This window comes from Lagenorhynchus albirostris, chromosome 21 (genome assembly GCF_949774975.1).
Source record: "Lagenorhynchus albirostris chromosome 21, mLagAlb1.1, whole genome shotgun sequence".
Taxonomy (NCBI): domain Eukaryota; kingdom Metazoa; phylum Chordata; class Mammalia; order Artiodactyla; family Delphinidae; genus Lagenorhynchus; species Lagenorhynchus albirostris.
The window spans coordinates 4,989,100-5,008,595 of NC_083115.1; the positions used below are offsets into that span (position 1 = coordinate 4,989,100).

The 19,496-nt window shown below is 35.5% G+C and overlaps 1 protein-coding gene across 2 annotated transcripts in view; it reads right to left on the reverse strand.

The window, feature by feature from the left end:
- The window catches only part of ADAM9 (ADAM metallopeptidase domain 9), a 103,163-nt gene that overhangs the window by 56,136 nt on the left and 27,531 nt on the right, over positions 1–19,496 (reverse strand). Inside the window, exons 4-11 of one of the 2 annotated variants that reach the window (XM_060136454.1) lie at positions 19,038–19,116; positions 13,495–13,571; positions 12,295–12,490; positions 10,216–10,281; positions 8,219–8,290; positions 5,772–5,941; positions 2,551–2,632; positions 1,888–2,021 (exon numbers count right to left, since the gene is read on the reverse strand). In XM_060136454.1, coding sequence (XP_059992437.1) covers positions 1,888–2,021; positions 2,551–2,632; positions 5,772–5,941; positions 8,219–8,290; positions 10,216–10,281; positions 12,295–12,490; positions 13,495–13,571; positions 19,038–19,116 — 876 coding nt within the window. The remainder of the gene's footprint in view (positions 1–1,887; positions 2,022–2,550; positions 2,633–5,771; positions 5,942–8,218; positions 8,291–10,215; positions 10,282–12,294; positions 12,491–13,494; positions 13,572–19,037; positions 19,117–19,496) is intronic. The other variant, XM_060136455.1, reaches the window with a different exon arrangement.

Below are 19,496 nucleotides of genomic sequence, written 5' to 3' on the forward strand. Positions count from 1 at the left end.
ACCATATGATCATCTCTATAGATGCAGAAAAAGCTTTTGATAAAATTCAGTATCTGTTTAGGCCAAAAATTCTTCAGAAAGTAGGCAGAGAAAGAACATACCTCAACATAATAAAGGCCATATAGGACAAATCCACAGCTAACATCATTCTCAATGGTGAAAAGCTGAAAGCATTTCCTCTAAGATCAGGAATAAAACAAGTATGCCCACTCTCGCAACTTTTATTCAACATAGCTTTGGAAGTCCTAGCCACAGCAGTCAGAGAAGAAAAAGAAATAAAAGGAATTCAAATTGAAAGAGAAGAAGTAAAACCGTCACTGTTTGAAGACGACATGATGCTATACACAGAAAATCCTAAAGACCCTACCAGAAAACTACTAGAGCTCATCAATGAATTCGGTAAAGTTGCAGGATACAAAATTAATGCACAGAAATCTATTGCATTTCTATACACTAACAACAAAATATCAGAAAGTAAAATTAAGGAAACAATCCCATTTACCATCACATCAAAGAATAAAATACCCAGGAATAAACCAACTTAAGGAGGCAAAAGACCTGTACTCCAAAAACTATAAGACACTGATGAAAGAAGTTGAAGATGACACAAACAGATAGAAAGATATACCATGTTCTTGGATTGGAAGAATCAATATTGTTAAAATGACCATACTATTCAAGGCAATCTACAGATTCAATGCAATCCCTATCAAATTACCAATGGACAAAAAATTTTAAAACTTGCGTGGAAACACAAAGACCCTGAATAGCCAAAACAATCTTGAGAAAGAAGAATGGAGCTGAAGGAATCACACTTCCTAACTTCAGACTATATTACAAAGCTACAGTCATCAAAACAGTATGGTACTGACACAAAAACAGAAATATAGATCAATGGAACAGGATAGAAAGCCACAGAAATAAGCCCACGCACTTATGGTCAATTAATCTATGACAAAGGAGGCAAGAATATACAATGGAGAAAAGACAGCCTCTTCAATTAGTGGTGTTGGGAAAACTGGACAGCTACATGTAAAAGAATGAAATTAGAACATTCTCTAACACTATATACAGAAATAAAGTCATAATGGATTAAAGACCTAAATATAAGACCAGATACTATAAAACTCTTAGAGGAAAACACAGGCAGAACACTTGTTGACATAAATTGCAGCAATATTTTTTGGATCCCTCTCCAAAAAATGAGTAACAGAAATAAAAACAAAAAATAAACAAATGGGACCTAATTAAACTTAAAAGTTTTTGCACAGCAAAGGAAACCATAAACAAAACGGAAAGACAACCTACGGACTGGGAGATAATATTACCAAACGATGCAACCAACAAGGGATTAATTTCCAAAATACACAAACAGCTCATACTGCTTAACATCAAAAAAACAAACATCCCAATCAAAAAAATGGGCAGAAGATTTAAATAGACATTTCTCCAAAGAAGACATACAGATCACCAACAGGCACATGAAAAGATGCTTAATATCGCTATTATTAGAGAAATGCAAATCAAAACTCAATGAGTTATCACCTCACACCAGTCAGAATGGCAATCACTAAAAAGTCTACAAATAATAAACGCTGGAGAGGGTGTGGAGAAAAAGGAACCCTCCTCTACTGTTGGTGGGAATGCAAATTGATGCAGCCACTATGGAAAACAATGTGAAGGTTCCTTAAAAAACTAAAAATATAGCTACCATATGATCCTGCAATCCCATTCCTGGGCATACACCTGGGGAAAACTCGAATTCAAAAAGATACACATTACTCCAATCCAAACAATTCATTGTTTATTTTTAGCATTAAACAAATGTTCAATAGTTTTAAAAAAGAAAAAGGAAAAAGAATAAAAAGAAAGAATTCAGTTACTCACGATGCTCCTGAATTCATGATGCAGCTCTTTGCTCCACAGTAACAATCTCTCCCATCATCATGATTCATTCCAAGGTTATGACCCAACTCATGAGCAACAATGGATGCAAATGTCTCCACTGTGATTTGCCCAAACTGCCCAAACACAGGAAGGTATTCATTAGGTTTCTGAACAAAAAGGATATGCTTTTTGTTTCTCAGATTACTTTTTCACAAAAGGAAATTCATCACTACAATACTGATAGCCTACGTAATAAAGCAAGCATCCAACATCAGTGTGTAGACACTGCAGTCTAGTAGGAAACTGGTGTGACTTAACACACTGATGATAGAGATAGACTCTTTAAGCAACAGATCAATTCCTTTAGCACCAACAGATTATTCATGGTGGTTGATGGGAAAACAAGTTCATGGTTCTGACTTAATTTTCTCAAATGGAACCTCTGTTTCCTCATCCATAAAAAGTGAGGCGCTAATAAACACACAATAAATATTAGAAAACTTAATCCAGTCTCCAGGGAAAGAACACATCTGCCACTTCTACCATGTCCCTCATAATAGCCAAAATATCGCTCTAAGGACTAGGAGAGGAAGTACAGAGTCACTGAATGCTGGACATTTCCTAATGCAGATTCCAAAGATGAACATCAAGAACAAAACATACCACGTTAATCCCGCCCGCGTGGCTCCTTGAACACACTGTTCCCACAAACGCCATTCCCGCGGTCCCACCAAAACCTTTCTTCCTAAATGAAGAGAACAGGTAAAAGTTATAAAATGTACTTGGGGAGGAAAAGGTACACATTGCTCCTATTTCTTTGGGTAATCTTAAACTGATTGGTAGACCCTATGAAAACTGGGAGAAAAATGGCAAAGGTAAATAACATTTTAAAAATCACAATTCAATTAAAGACATCTCTTTTTTATTATCAGAGTGGAGATTAATATTACAAATTCATTTTTCAGACAAATGAAGATACATTTTTGATATCAAACCAATTTGTTTTGTACCTTCTAGATGAAAAAACCTTCCTAAAATGCAGTATATCTATTTATTCAAAAACTCTATTGAGATCAGGTAACAAAATGACATATTCACACAGGAGGCTGCAGGCAGGGAGCACAGGAAACAGAAGAGACACGATGGTCTCCGTATGGCTGCTCAATCATCTCGGACACACCTGTATCTAAGGACCTGGTCCCTCTGCCTGGAACTCTCCTCCCCAATATACAGCCCTAACTCACTCCCTCACCTGCTTCAGGTCTTTACACAAAGGTCATCTTCTCATTGAGGCCTTCCCTCGCCAAGTTACCTGAATTTTCAACCTCACTCCCCCCAATTCTTCTATCTCTACCCTCCCTGCTTTATTTTTCCTCCTTACTACTTATCACTATTTAGCATATTATATACACTTATTTATCTCACTTATGAGGTAAATCTCCTCCACCACAATATGAACTCCATGAGAGCAAGAATTTTTGTCTGTTTTGTTCACTGCTATACCCCAGAGCCTAGGAATACATCTAATAAATATCTTTTAAATGAATGAATAAACCCTTCTCTCGGGCATCTGAACAGCCAGGACAAGAGGCCTAGAGATATTGACATAAGGGGATTGCCAAGAAAACATTTTAGCCAGATCACCCTGTAGTGAACCCCACAGTCCCCAAGCCCCACTTATGTCCTCAATGCTTCCGAAAGGAATTTTAGTACCCCATTCCTAACCACAAACAACCAGGGATTATTAGACATCTGGGAAACGCCTCTAACATGGCAGATGGAGACCAAACAGAGGAGACAGCTTGGTAGGTGTGGTTGGGCAAAGCACAGGGAGTGTGCCTGGTGCCTGTTCCTTTTGTGAATGAGAAGGCATGCTCACTGCCAGGGTATGAGGACACTTCCAGGTACAATTTTACTAAAAATTAATAAAAATGTCAGGATCAAGCTTTTGTGGTTATGGGGCCATAAAAATCCATTTAGGCATTCTCAGTGCCTTGCTTTAAATTAACTGGTATGACTAAATAAGTAAGTAAATAAATTAATTAATTAAATCAAGGGAAATTTCTCCTCAGAAAAAATTTTGAGTTTTAGGTACCATCAGCATTAAGGAAGGCAAAAATTATTACATAAAACATTTTTTGGCAAAAAGTCAGCCCACCAACCAGAAGATTTTTAAGAAGCAAGAAATTTTTTTAGTATTTTTAAGTGAGGGTTTTGTATTAACTTTTGGAATATATTTGTATTAAGTGATTACATAAGCTTAAGTTTTATTATGGTTCCATGAAAATACTATGTAGAAAGAAGAAAATTTTAAAAAATATATCAGAAATATCTCAAAGAGAGTTTAAAAAATTATTATATCCATGAAATAAGAATTTGACCAGCTCTCTTCTCTTCTCTTCTCTGCCATCCTACGTACGGTTAAATTTGCTCCTCGCCATGTCTTCTCACAAGACTTTCAGGATCAAGCGATTCCTGGCCAAGAAACAAAAGCAGGGAATCGTCCCATTCCCCAGCGGATTCAAATGAAGACTGGAAATAAAATCAGGTACAACTCCAAGACAAGGCATTGGAGAAGAACCAAGCTAGGTCTGTAAGGAGCCTCGCATATGAGGTGGCGCACATTTTTGCTGGGTCAAGGACACTTGCATCTTACCATATCACTCTGAGAACATCACTACTACCCAAACAGCTGGATGGGTTTTATTAGGAAAGTGATTTTTCTCTTTGTGTCAGTGTTTCTGCACTAATGCTTTGGCTCAGTAGTAAATATGTGGAAACTTTTGTTGGGATAAAAAAAAAAAAGAATTTGACCATATAAAAATTTTAAGGGGGACAAAAAAGAGCTAAATATTAAACATTAAAAATAAGATAGCTGAAATGAAAAACTAATAAAAACCTTAGAAGGTAAATTTAAAGAAATATCCAGAAAGCAGAACAAAAAGACAAAGAGAAGGAGACAAAAGATAATAAAATTAGAGGACAAGCACCGGAAACTCAATAGCTGAGTAAAAGGAATCCCAGAAGGAATGAAGAATAAAAATAAAGAGGATGAAATCATCTCCAAAATAGTTTGAGAAAAATTCCTAGAACTGCAGTGTCAAGATTGAAATTACCCACTAAGAACACAACACAGTGAGTGATAAAAGACCTACACCAAAGCATAGCATCAGGAAAATTTAGAAGCCTGGGAACCAAGAGAAGATCCTACAAGTTTCCAAAGAAGAAAAAAAAAAAGGCCACATACAAAAGATCAGGAACCAAAGTGAATTAAAGCTTCTCAACAGTAATTCTGGAAGTCAAAAGACAATGGCCATGCCTTCAAAATTCCAAAGGAAAAAATTTCGTGCCTAGAAGTTTATACTCAGCAAAATAACCTGAAATTTACAAAACAAACTAGAAAGCACACCTCTGAAAAACTGAGTTACTTAAGCCCTAGGATAATCAGAGTTCAAATTGAGATAATTTTTTTATTAATTGAAGTACAGTTGAAGTACAGTTGTTTTGCTACTTTCTGGTGTACAGGAGATAATTTTTAAATTCTGTTTCGAGGCCGTGAAACACATTTTCCAACATGCAAGAGGTCAAAAATTTTTTTTTCAATATATCCTTACACAAGAAGAAACTAGAAAACATGCCATACCAAAATGAGGAAGTAAACCCAAGAAAGAGGAAGAAGGACATGGGATAAAGGTCACAGAGGCTCCAACACAAAAGAGAGGTCTTATTATCATACTGTCACTTGTCCTATAGTAGCAAAAATTTTCCTCATTTAAATGAATGCTCAGAAACCTTAACAGAATATGATTCTAATAAAAGAAAAAAAGCAAAAATTATTATTCTGATCATGCCATTAATAGTACCTTTAAAAAAAAATCACTTACAGAACTAGCTGTGCACTGTCATGCCTCCGACGTGTTATAAGAAACTTTTCCCGCCACTGTACAAAGTTCCCCAACACATCACCCGCACCTCCAATTATGTTGATCAGATTTCCATTTGTCCAAATCTCCAGCCCAACTAGCACAATTCGAATATTTAACATGATGTACATCTGGAAAGAAAACAAATAAAAATATATAAAATTTATTAAAGAATATGAGAATAATTCCTGGTTATATATCCGAAAAAAGAAAAAACACTAATTCGAAAAGATATGTTCACCCCAATGTTCACAGCAGCATTATTTACAATAGCCAGGATACGAAAGCAATCTAAGTGTCCATCAACAGATGAATGGGTAAGAAGGTGAGGTATATATATACACATACATACAATGGAATATTATTCAACCATAAAAAGAATGAAATTTTTGCCATTTGCAGCAGCATGCATGGACTTGGACAGTATTATGCTAAGTGAAATAAGTCAGAAAGAGAAAGACAAGTATAGTACAGTATCACTTACATGTGGAATCTAAAAACATACAACAAACTAGTGAATATAACAAAAAAGAAACAGACTCACAGATATAGAGAACAAACTAGTGGTTACCAGTGGGGAGAAGGAAGGGAGGGGGCAATACAGGGATAGGGGATTAAGAGGTACAAACTATTATATATAAAATAAGTTACAAGGATATATTGTACAACACAAGGAACAGTAGCCAATATTTTATAATAACTATAAATGGAGTATAACCTTTAAAAATTGTGAAACAGCATACTGTACACCTGTAACATATATAATATTGTACATCAACTATGCTTCAATAAAAAATAATACAATAAAATAAACAATATGAGAATATCTTTTAAGTAACACAACTACTTAAATTAAAAACAGGACTCCTCCCCTCCAAAAAAAATTCCCTTCAATATAATGAGACTCTAACTTCTCAAGGGTCTCAGTTTCCTCATCCATAAAACAAAAGTAAAGATTCAAAATCCTTTTTATCTTCCATTCCAAAATCTGACAAACTCTGGATATTTAAAGTTTTGGGTATTTTGATTCCAAAACTTTCCCTAAACTAATGCAAGCCTACTTATAGTCCTTATTTAGCTCACTTAATGTAAATATTCATATATTTCACTACAGAAATATCAATGAGGTTGATTACAAGGTGCTACCCCAGGACCCTGTTGGAGGTGTAATATAATACATAGTGAACTATACGTTATAAATGTATGCGAAGTGAACTATATTACCTACCTAAACTCTTATCTAAAATTCTAATGACATGCACCCAAAGGTTTCAGATAAAGGATTATGGAACTCATATCTATTTCACAGAGATACTGTGAGGAATAAGTGAGTTAATAAATGTAAGGCAATTGACTCAGTTTCTAGAATGTTATAAATATCCAATAGAATGTTATCATTATCATCATCATCATTATTATGCTTGGTATTTGTATTAGGGGAACAACTTAGAGATGAAATTATCTTATAAGAACATGTAGCTAATTCTCCAATATCTCCCACTGGATGAATAAACTCCAAAATCTCAAACCAAATCCCTCCTTCTCTCTCTCTCTCTCACATAGACACACACACACACACACACACACACACACACACACACACAGTGTCATAGTTTCAGAGGAGGCAGCCTTATTTAAAATAAGATTCTCTCAGTAAAAATTCAAAGATCTTTTTATAAATACCAAAGTACCTTAGCCTATCTGCTATGAAATAAAAGTCATATTTTATGGCAAGATGAGAAAAATTTAAACAAACACATTTTTCTCTGCCCTTTGGCCTCCTCTCTCCCCGCACTGTGCACTGTGTATCTCCATTAGGCATCGACCAAACCTCCCCCACTGGCAGAAATACCTGCTCAACCATAAAGAGCAACATTCTCCTAGCATCAATAAGACAACTCCTTAAAAGATAACATTCCTTCTTGACCTGTTAGGGGCCATGATGATAATTAAATCTGGATTGTGTAAACTGTCAATAATGCCTCATTGAATGTACAGCTCTCTGTCTCAAAAAACTTATATAACTGTACCTTGACTTCTAAGGAGGGGAACAGTTCTCAGAGCTTTCTGAGATGCTCTTCCTGGGTTATAATCCTCAAATTTGGTTAAATAAAATTTTCCATTTCTTTCTTAGATCAGCTGATGAATTTTTCGTTGACATTAAAGATAAAGTAGATGCTAATTCGAAATCTCTTGCTTGTCTCAGAGTCTCTCTCTCTACAATTATACTTTACTTTTAAACATAAAACAGTTACAAAACAAATTAGAGAGCAGACCCCTGAAAGACTGAGTTACTTACTTAGGCTCTAGAATAATCAGAGCTCAAAATGAGACAATTTTAAAATTCCATTCGGAGACTGTGAGAGGAGAGGACAGAATAATCCCAGCTGATAGAAAATACAACTCACGCTATCCAAGTAGTTTGCTAAAAGAATCATCTCTTCTCGCACTGCAGTCTGGTTTCTTCCCATCATGTCATACTGAAAAGCAAAGAAGGGAAATCATTATCACCAAAGCAATTTAAGAATAAACTTTCTATAATCTCTTACAATGAAGATAAGAATCCAAATATTTCCTCTGAACCAAAAACTGAGGCACTTAGACATTCTCCTGCATTTCAAACTAATAAGTCTAAAGGATACATTTTAGTGATAAATAGGAATAAAAGAAAAGCAGGTACGTGGGTGAAATGAATAATGAAAAAGCACTGAAATCTTAATCTTCTCCAAAGCAGTACAACTTTAAAATGAGTCTCATACTTAACAGTCTTTAATTCATTTTAATGCAAAAATATTTTCAAGCATTTCACAAAGGTAGAGTTTAAAACAATCAAAATACATAGATAAAGGAATGAAAGACAATCTGAAAGACTTCCTGATCCTTTCACCTCTTAGGCTAACGACATTACCAATAACCAATTTCTAAACTCTGGGCTAAATTAATTATCAGAAATTAACCAGCGTTCACTAGTGAAAACATTATATGTAGATAGAAATAAAGAGATATATAAAAGTTTAACCATATTAAGCCAGTTGATTATGACTGATTCACTTCTTTGAGATCTAGCTAAATCCAAATGTCTATTTTAATATTATTTTAATATAACCAATTTAATAACTAATTAAAAGAACACTTTTAAAAGAACATGTGGTTTTGCTCTATGGTAAGGGCATTAATACCAGAATATATCAGATTTTATTAATTAGACATTTTATCATGATTCTCCTAAACAAAAAAAAAATTTTTTTAATACACTTGACAAGGTTTGACTAAAATAGAACCATTTTTATTTTGAACCATTTTCTACCTATGTGGAGAGAGTAATAAAGAAAAACTTTTCAAATCTCTATTTTTGTCACTTGTCCACAACATTCTACAGGAACATTTTACACATTATCTGGGACAAAGTTCATGCTTGTTCATACTCCTTTATGCTTCTTCCTTCTACACTTGAGGATAATGAACCTATAATGAACAAATCTGAATATATTTCTATCTCTTAAAAATATGGCTTGTTTTTTTTCCAGTCTACATACAATAAGGGATTTTTTTTAAAAAAACATAAAAATCCTCAAAACTGTCTCTGCAGGTTACAAGAAAGGACTTGTCAATTGTGTTAAGTTTCTGCAAACAGCTTATTTGCACAAACAACAAAGTTGGAAGTACAAGTCACACAAAACATTTCAAATAATCTATAGGTTAAATTATATAGCAGCTGTATCTAAAATTGATAATGCTGTAAATGCTGAAATAGACACATAACTTTTTTTAGTTGAGTAAAGCACAATTCTTAAGTATGAATAAGGAAAATGCCCTGGTGTTATCCTGTACAATAAAATAAATAGTAAATGCTAAGCTGACCTATTCTCCTCTGCTCCCTTCTAAAGCATGCCAAGAACCTGGAAGTTTTCTAACTCTTAAATAGAATAGATAGATAGATATCTCTTAGAGATATCTTTCTCTTAGATAGATAGTTTTCTGTCTCTTAAATAGGTTAGCTGAAATTCTAGAAAGAAAAGCAATTTTATTAGGCAACAAAGCAATATCTGATTAACTGGGTTTATCACCACAGTCCTTTAAATGTCTCTGAAAAAGTCTCAAGAGCTTAACTGAGAGGCAGAACAGTTTCACTTTAAGAAATTTGGCATATGCAAATCACCCAAAAGAACAGGGGGAAGAAAATCACCAGTAAAAAATAAAGGTAGAGGTAATCTCATTTGCTACATTCAGTTCTGGAGGTATTAGGAATATCATGTATGAATATCAAGAAAAAAAGTCATTTTAGTTTTTAAATTACATTTAACAGAAATCAATACAAATATGTTATATTTAATATTTCCTTCACGGGATGCTCACTTCTCATCTGCTTTTCATGAAAAAGAAGAAAAACTGTCACCAATCCTACCCTTTCCTTGTCTACGACAATGAACAGCTCCACATAGCGGGTCTGTGGCAGGACAGCTCTTCTTCTCTGTCAAACACACAAACATCATAAAGGCAAAAAAAAAAAAAAAAAAAGGTATAAGGCTACACGTTTTTCATACATAATGATCTTACCCTAACCTCTAGTCACTTATTTCATGTCTGTTAAGAACGTCATAAAATGATTTTAACACATCCTAGATCAATAAAGCCAAAACAACACGTTTTTTTAAAAAAGTGGTATCTGCCATCTGTACTGATCTGAGAAATATTCTATCTAGTTAAAGACAATATGAGTTATTCAAGTTTCCAAAGCAGAATAACTGATCTTCTAATATCTAAACTACACACACACACACACACACACACACACACGTTAATAGGAAACTCCATCACTTTGTTGGGAGTAGAAGAAAGAATATCTGCCAATAACCCAGAGCAGAAGGAAGGACAAGGTTGTCATTTTATTTTGTTATTGTTGTCCTTTATTTTTTTTCCTTCCAGTTTCATTGATACAATTGACCCTGGCATACAAGGTTGCCACTTTAAAAAAAAATTAGTTCTGTGATTTTACAGAAATTTAGATAAAGTATAGCATGAGCTAAAATTTAATGTTTTCCAATGATTAAAAAGAACAGTACAAAAGTCAAAAGAATGAATGGCAGGAGAGGCAATGAAAATAATGCCATAAACTAGTATGAGTTAATTAAAATACACCAGAAGAAGAGGCACAAGCCTCTTCTACCACAGCGACATCATCTCATTATGTAGAAAGCTGGCTTCTCTGCAACTGAGGTTCCTCTGGTCCTAGAAACAGTTCAGGTTAAGAGACTCCTGTCAAGGGCTTCCCTGGTGGCGCAGTGGTTGACAGTCCGCCTGCCAATGCAGGGGACACGGGTTCGTGCCCCGGTCCGGGAAGATCCCATATGCCGCGGAGCGGCTGGACCCGTGAGCCATGGCTGCTGAGCCTGCGCGTCCGGAGCCTGTGCTCCGCAACGGAAGAGGCCACAACAGTGAGAGGCCCGCGTACAGGAAAAAAAAAAAAAAAAAAAGACACTCCTGTCAAGAGTAAGCCAAGGAATCCTAAAGAAGTCTCAAAACAGGGATACCATGAGTGTCCCTGGAAAAAATCGGAGATCATTAACGTTCTAAACCTCAATCTCTTTCCCTCTCTCTCTCTTTTTCACTTTAGAGCTCCAGAATTACCACTCCAGTCTGTGTAAAGCATATCTACATCAAAAAGACCACGGCTGGGGCTTCCCTGGTGGCGCAGTGCCCCGGTCCCGGAAGATCCCACATGCCGCGGAGTGGCTGGGCCTGTGAGCCACGGCCGCTGAGCCTGCGCGTCCGGAGCCTGTGCTCCGCAGCGGGAGAGGCCACAACAGTGAGAGGCCCATGTACCGCAAAAAAAAAAAAAAAAAAAAAAAAAAAAATCCCACGGCCGGACTTCCCTGGTGGCGCAGTGGTTAAGAATCTGCCTGCCAATGCAGGAGACAAGGGTTCAAGCCCCGGTCCGGGAAGATCCCACATACCACGGAGCAACTAAGCCCGTGCGGCACAACTACTGAGCCTGCGCTCTAGAGCCCTCGAGCCACAACTACTGAAGCCCACGCACCTACAGCCCGTGCTCCGCAACAAGAGAAGCCACCGCAATGAGAAGCCCGCGCACCGCAACGAAGAGTAGCCCCGGCTCGCCACAACTAGAGAAAGCCCGCGTGCAGCAATGAAGACCCAATGCAGCCAAAAGTAAATTAATTAATTAATATTTTTTAAAAAGCCCTCTCAAAGTCACTGTAAAGGGCTATTAGGTAGCAATGACAAAAAGAAATACAGTTACTGTTTAAGACTTAAGCCCTAGTTTCCAAAACACAGAAGCCTGATTGTACTCATCGTGCTGGCAGGAACTGCGTATTGCTCGTCTTTTTATCCCCTTAGTACCCATCACAATGTCTGGCATACAGTTGGCAAAAACACAGTAATAACAGGTATTGGTTTAAGGCACAAACACAACATTTTTTTTTAACTTGAGTCTCAGCCATGAAGAAATACATTATGTCCTTACTCGAAGTAGCTGAGTGACGCTGGGAGGCTCTTCCTCTTCATCCTTTGTGGTTTCTTCCTCTGTATCCTTGTTGGAAACCCCACATTTCACAGGCTCTTTGTGGACATCATCCATTCGATAAAAGATGTGCTCAAAATGAGAGCTGTTTTGCAGGGGTTCAATCCCATAACTCACATTCTCTATATGCAGCAAGCCTCTTAAGTGTTGTATTACACATGCACAAGTTTTTAGAATGAAAAAAAAAATACACAGGAAAAGGAATTAAGAAACCTGAATAAAAGTCCTACTTCTTAACACACGTAAGAAGGGGTAGAATGGTATAGAGAAAAACAGAGGCTTTACAGGCAGGCAGACCTAAACTTAAAGCACAAGACGACTACTCACTAGCATGACTGCCTGAAAGTTACCTAACCTCTCTGAGGGTTTGCTGTATAAGGAAAGGCAATTCAGAACAGTGGCTAAAAGTGTGAAGTCTGGAGCCAGAGGACCAGAGTTTGAATCCCAAATGTTTCCTACTAGCCTTAGTTTACATTCTCCATAGAGTTGTTCTGAAAACTAAATTATTTAATACACACAAAATACTTAGAACGTTGCCTGGCACACAGTAAGTCTTCTACAAGTATCATTACTTAAATGGAGATAGTCATAGCCATCTTATATAGTTGGTTTGAGAATTTAAAGTAATATTTCTTAGTTCAATCAATCATGCAAACAATCAACCAGCCCAGTGTCATGCTGCCTGGCCCTTAATAAATTTAATTTTAATATTATTATCACTTCACTTGATACATGATATGATTTCTCTGAACCTCAGCTTGCTCACCTAAATATGGAAATAATCAGCCCCTTTTCACAGTCATTATGCACCTTAGATGAAAGAATATAGGTGAAAATTTTATAAACCTGAAGGGTGACAGAAATTTAAAGTATGCGTTATTTTAAATAGCAAAGTTTATTTAGTGGACTCAAAAAAATGAAATTTTTTCTTTAGTTATTAAAATTCATCAACTGCAAGACTGTCCTAAATAAACATGCTGAAAATGACATCTGAAACACAGCTATAAAGACCTTCAGCAACATCAAAGTAAAATCTAAATTTAAGTCCCCTAAAGTGACTTGATCTGGAGACAGAGATAGGTAAAGAGGAAAGAAATAAGGGAATGAAAAAACCCCAAAAAATTGATAAAGAAAATTCCTTACCTGAGTCCAAAACAGTTGCTAAGAGCAATCGATGAATTATAAACGCCCTCCACGTATCCCCGATAATGACAATGATTCTAAATGATAAAAACTGTATTATCTTCAAATACTGTTACATTGCTGAAAATCATCATAGAAACTGCAGAACCAACAAAATTACTTAAGGCCCATAAACTAAAAATTTTTATTATTGGCATCCCATCATTATCACATGGCATTCTTTGTACTATCTTCAGACTGTCTACTATCACCCTACAGCTACACAAATGTTTAGGCAGAATTCCAGAGGACACTAAGTACAAACAACTCTACTCCTATAACCTTTAAACCTAGAAGCAGAACAAGGAAGCATAACGTCATGTTTAACATTTTTAATCACAGGCAAGAAGATGCCACAGCAGCCAACTGAAATCCAATACAGAAGAGGACCTTGTGACAGGCTAGTGACACCAAGGGGGAAAAAATTCAGTACACGGCAAAAACAGTGACTTTGATCCGATGATTTTCTTTTCTTCATATAAGCATACTGATTATACTATTATTATTATTAGTTATACATTTAACCATCTTTAAAAATTAAAGAGACTTTATCCTTAATCTTGAGCAAGAAACTGACCAGTGGAAATGCAAGCATATCACTTACTAATATCAGAATTTTTTAGTACACAATGAGATTTTTTCATCTTTAAAACAACTGTAGAGCACTAAAAAAGAAAAGCCAAGGGGAGTGGGAGGAGGAGGAAGAGGACCAGCCCTGCCAGACCTTATGACATATCATCGGGCCTTAATAATTAAAACAGTAGGGTCCTGGTGGTGCGTTAACTGAGAGACCAACTAGTGGAGCAGAATACGAAGTCTCAAAATAGACTCAAATACATGTGGAACCTTATATGATAAAAGTGGCATCTCAAATCACTGAGGCAAAGATGCACTTTTTAACAAGTGGAGCTCAGCCAACCGGTTAGACATTCAAAAAAGGGTAAAGTAGATCCATACCTCACACCATACTAAGAATAAGCTCCAAATGGATCAAGAATCCAAACATTTAAAAAAATGAAACCATGCAAGACCTAAAAGCAAACATGGGTGAATTCCTCTTTAAGCTAGTGTAGAGAAAGACTTCCTATCACTCAAAATCTAGAGTCAACAGAAGAAAAGACTGATAATTTTCACTGTATTAAAAAAAAATCTTTTTAACTTCTACATTAAAAGAAACACCAAAAAAAAAGTCAAAAGACAACTCAGAGACTGGTGAGAAGTATCTGTAACTTTTATCATAGATAAAACTATACTATATTATATATAATACAAAGAACTCTGAAACATTAAAGGGGAAAGATTAAACCTAATAGAAGATGGAGCAAAAGAGTTGAACGACAATTCACAAAAGAAGATATAAAAATGCCCTTATATAAATGAAAAGATTTTCAATTTCACCAATGATACAGTAAGAACCCATGAGTCTATGCTGATATAAACAAGTAAGAAGGAAAAACTCTTCCTTACAGTAGAAACCACCAGTGAATACAGAAGCACTGATGAAATTAGGAAATCACCATTTTGACAACCATCATAACAACTGATTCAGGCAAATACTAAAACTAGGGGGTAAAAATTTGAGAAGCATTGGGATAGTTACTAAGCTTCAAAGTATCTAACCAAAAAAGGCAAAACACAGTAACTTTACAGAGAAGAAACCCAGCAGACAACTCCTTAATCATCAACGTTAACACTGTCAGTGATAAACTAATTGCAGCACATGCTCATGATATGATACAGAGAACGGCTCAATGTCCCTTCAGGGTGGATTCCTGCCAAAAGTGCATAACCTGAATCCAATCATGAGTAAACATCACACAAACCCAAATTGCAGGACGTTCTACAAAATGTCGGCCTGTACTTCTCAAAAATGCCAATGTTGTGAAATACAAGGGAAGACTATGGATTTCTGGATTAAAGGAAACGGGAGACTGCTGAGCATAACACGTGAAATTGGATTTCCTTTCACTATAAAGTACATTATTAGGATAATGGACCAAAACAAATATCAATAAGGTATGTAACTGAATAACAGTATTGCTTCAATATTAACTTCTTAATTTTGAGAACTATACTATGGTGACATAAAAGAAATTCTTGTTTTTAGGAAATTTACACTGAAGTATTTAAGAGTAAAGGGACACCAGGTGTACAACATACTCTTCAGGAAAGAAAAAAAAAGAGAGAGAAGAAGGGATAAAGTATACGTGATAAATGCTAACTTTTGGAGAATCTAGGTAAAGGGTATGCACGAATGTTTTCTATCATTCCTGCAACTTTCCCTATAAGTCTAAAACTGTGAACATTTTTTAAAAAATTAAACAATTATGCACTAAATAATACAGGTGAAATTTCAACATTTTACAACTTTTTCCAGTGTGAGGCTATTTACAACCACTGTTTTCTTTCTAGTGCTTTGTAGTTAAAGTCTAGCTTTGATACTGTCTTCTTCTCACTAGAGGAAAAGAGACACCTCTTCTATTACAGATGAGGTAGCACTTATGAGATAGTAATACAGTAACTCACAGCGCTCAAAAATTAAATGCTTCTACTTCCACTATAATAGAAGCTCTCATTCGACATGACTGAAATCCAGCACTTGATCACTCAATCTACCAACTTGATGGTATTTCTTTAATAACTTGGTTTTATTAAATCTTTCCAAAGCCTTCAATTTAGTTTTTTAAAAAAACAACAAATCCTATTTCGCAAGTTTACAAAACATCCAATTGAATCGCATGATTAGAGTAAAGGTATAAATGGCATAAACAGTTTTGGAAACACAAAAACTGTAAGCAAAAAACTCAACTACTGGGAGTAGAAGTACTCAGAAGTATCTGAGAAGAGCCTACCAGCCACAAGGGCCAGCGAGCTTGGGGCAGTCAACAAATTTTTCAGAGGAAAGAAGGAGCATTAATTAACTGAGGGAGTTAGTTGAGAGACTTTCTAATGCATTTGCAAGGTACCCCAAAGTTCAAAGACTAATACTAATTTGGAGTTTTATTTCACACAGCAACTCATATCAAGTGGTTATTAAAACTGTGTTTCTTTGTGAAAAATGGCCTTGTGAAAGATGCTGATGATGAAAGCCACATAAGAGCTTTACAAATTAATTTAAATAACAGAATCACAAGGGAAAGCATTTACATTTTCTCAGTGTAACTTAACTGCATTTTATAAACAAAAGTATATTCCATGATGATATCTGACGATGTTGCCACACACACAAAAATCCCAGTACCAAAGTTTTAATTACTATCTCAAATCTATAGTCACACTTTTATCTATTTGAACAATATTCAATAACCAGTAAGTGAAAGGCTCCATCTGTCTTAGTTTATATTTTTCAAACACCCAGGAAAACATAATTAAATTGTAATTCTTTATGATAAGAGTTGAATAAATTTCTATAAAACTGAAATCTATTTTTAGCACTTTTAAGCATATAAACTTTCAATAGTAAAAAATAATATTGAGTTCACAGTTGTTGGACTGACTGTTCTAAGTAGTATCTTACAAGTATTAACTCATTTAAGCTTCCCAATAACTCCATGAAGTTATAATTATTATTCCCATTTTAAGGTGAGGATTCTAAGGCACAAACAGGTTTAAGAAACTTGACCAGCAAATAAATAATAGAGCCAGGAATAATAGAGCCAGTGTGTGTTACCAAAATCCAGGCCAAGAAACCGCTCCAAGAGAAAAAATGCCTTTTTAAAATCACTGCTTTTGTTGAGTGGCATAAATTATGTGGTCTTTGGTCTCATGCTGTAGTAATCTTCGGATGGATGACTGGATGGATGGATGAACGGCTGAATGGATTATCTGTGTTCTAGTTTATGCTATCACATACATTTAAACTCCTCTACTATTTTGCTATTAAACAATGGAAAAACAATAAAACAAAACAAAACAAATAAAATAAAATAAAACAATGGACAAACACAACATTGAGATAAAGGAGTCAGCAAAGTCAGCAAAGGCCAGCAAAGGATGGATCTAAGTCAGCACTGCCTTTTTTAAGTACTAATAATTAATCTAAAATAAAGGTTTTCATAATTCAAAAAGAGTCATGTACACAATGTTCATTGCAGCTCTATTTACAATAGCCAGCACATGGAAGCAACCTAAATGTCCATTGACAGATGAATGGATAAAGAAGATGTAGCACATATATACAATGGAATATTACTCAGCCAGAAAAAGAAATGAAATTGAGTTATTTGTAGTGAGGTGGATGGACCTAGAGTCTGTCATACAGAGTGAAGTAAGTCAGAAACAGAAAAACAAATACCGTATGCTAACACATATATATGGAGTCTAAAAAACAAATGGTTCTGATGAACCTAGGGGCAGGACAGGAATAAAGTCACAGACATAGAGAATGGACTTGAGGACACAGGTAGGGGGAAAGGTAAGCTGGGACGAAGTGAGAGAGTGGCATTGACATATATACACTACCAAATGTAAAATAACTAGCTAGTGGGAAGCAGCCGCATAGCACAGGGAGTTCAGCTCAGTGCTTTGTGACCACCTAGAGGGGTGGGATAGGGAGGGTGGGAGGGAGACACAAGAGGGAGGGGATATGGGGACATTTGTATATGTATAGCTGATTCACTTTGTTATACAGCAGAAACTAACACAACATTGTAAAGCAATTATACTCCAATAAAGATGTTAAAAATAAATAACTAAAATAAAATAAAGGTTTTGCCTTCTATTTATTTGAAGAGAGCTGCAAAAGTGCAAAACTAACATAAACAATTCCACCTAGCAAAACATAACAAAGCTCAGGGGAAAAATAATACATGTTTAATGGTAACAAAGATTTCTCATGAAAACTATAGCAAAAAATAATAATATATAATACCTAACTGCCAAAAGGGACTTTAAGACACTCTTACCAACTAAAATTCGAAATATTTATGCTCTAATTAAATAACACATAAAGCAAAGTTGACATCTGCCAATTATTTCAAGTATTCCTGGCCAGTTCTGTCCTCAGGAAAACTCTGTTCTCTGATGCAAAAAGGACCACAATTCTTAAGAAAATAATTGTTTTCAGCAAAAAATCAGAACGTATAATAGGAAACAAGTGTTTGTTCTTTACTAAGTACTAATGGCAAGTCAAATGGTTTAATAAGGAAGTAAGATGTACTTTAAGAGGTATCCATTTTCAGCAAAATAAATAAAATAAAAAATAAAAAAATAAATCAGACTTTTCCCCTTCATAATCTTTAAGGATTATCATTCAATAGAAGATTATTTTCCTGCTCTTTTAAAAATCACTTGACCATGGAGAACCAGGAGAGCCGTAAGGTAAATACTGTTTAATTTATGTCAATGCACTCACACTCCCACCCCAGGACAATGCCATATATAATAATATCAAAAGAGGTCCTTGGGGAAGCACAAGGTAACAGTCCTGAGTACCTGAAGAGAACGCACTTTAAAATTATAATTGTTTTAAATTCTGCTATAGGGTCAGGAGGAAAATATATTACCTGTATATCAGGGTAGTCAGAGATCAGAGCCCCTTCCTTGTTGTAGGTATAAACTACAAAATCTTTGGGTAAAAGGTCCCTGCAAGAGGAATAAAACACACCATTTAAAATTATTTTATCTATTTGCAACTAAGGACACAACTTATAAGGCATTATCCCAGAAGAGATGAGCAGAAATAAAAACTTTCACCTGATAAATTGTTATTCAAAGAAGGAGCTACCATAAAACTAAAAGCTCATGAAGGGACCTGCATCTGAAATCATGCGTTGTCCTCACGGTCACAAAATGCTGGTTGCATAAAACATACGTAACATCCTTAAAGTTTTCTGATACATCTCATAGGAAAAGTATAAATTAGGTTATATAGTACACCATATTTCTGGAAGAAAATAAATGATTTTACCCTCTTTTAAATGTCCTATATAAAGAAGCAGCGCTCCTTGACCTCCTAAGTACGG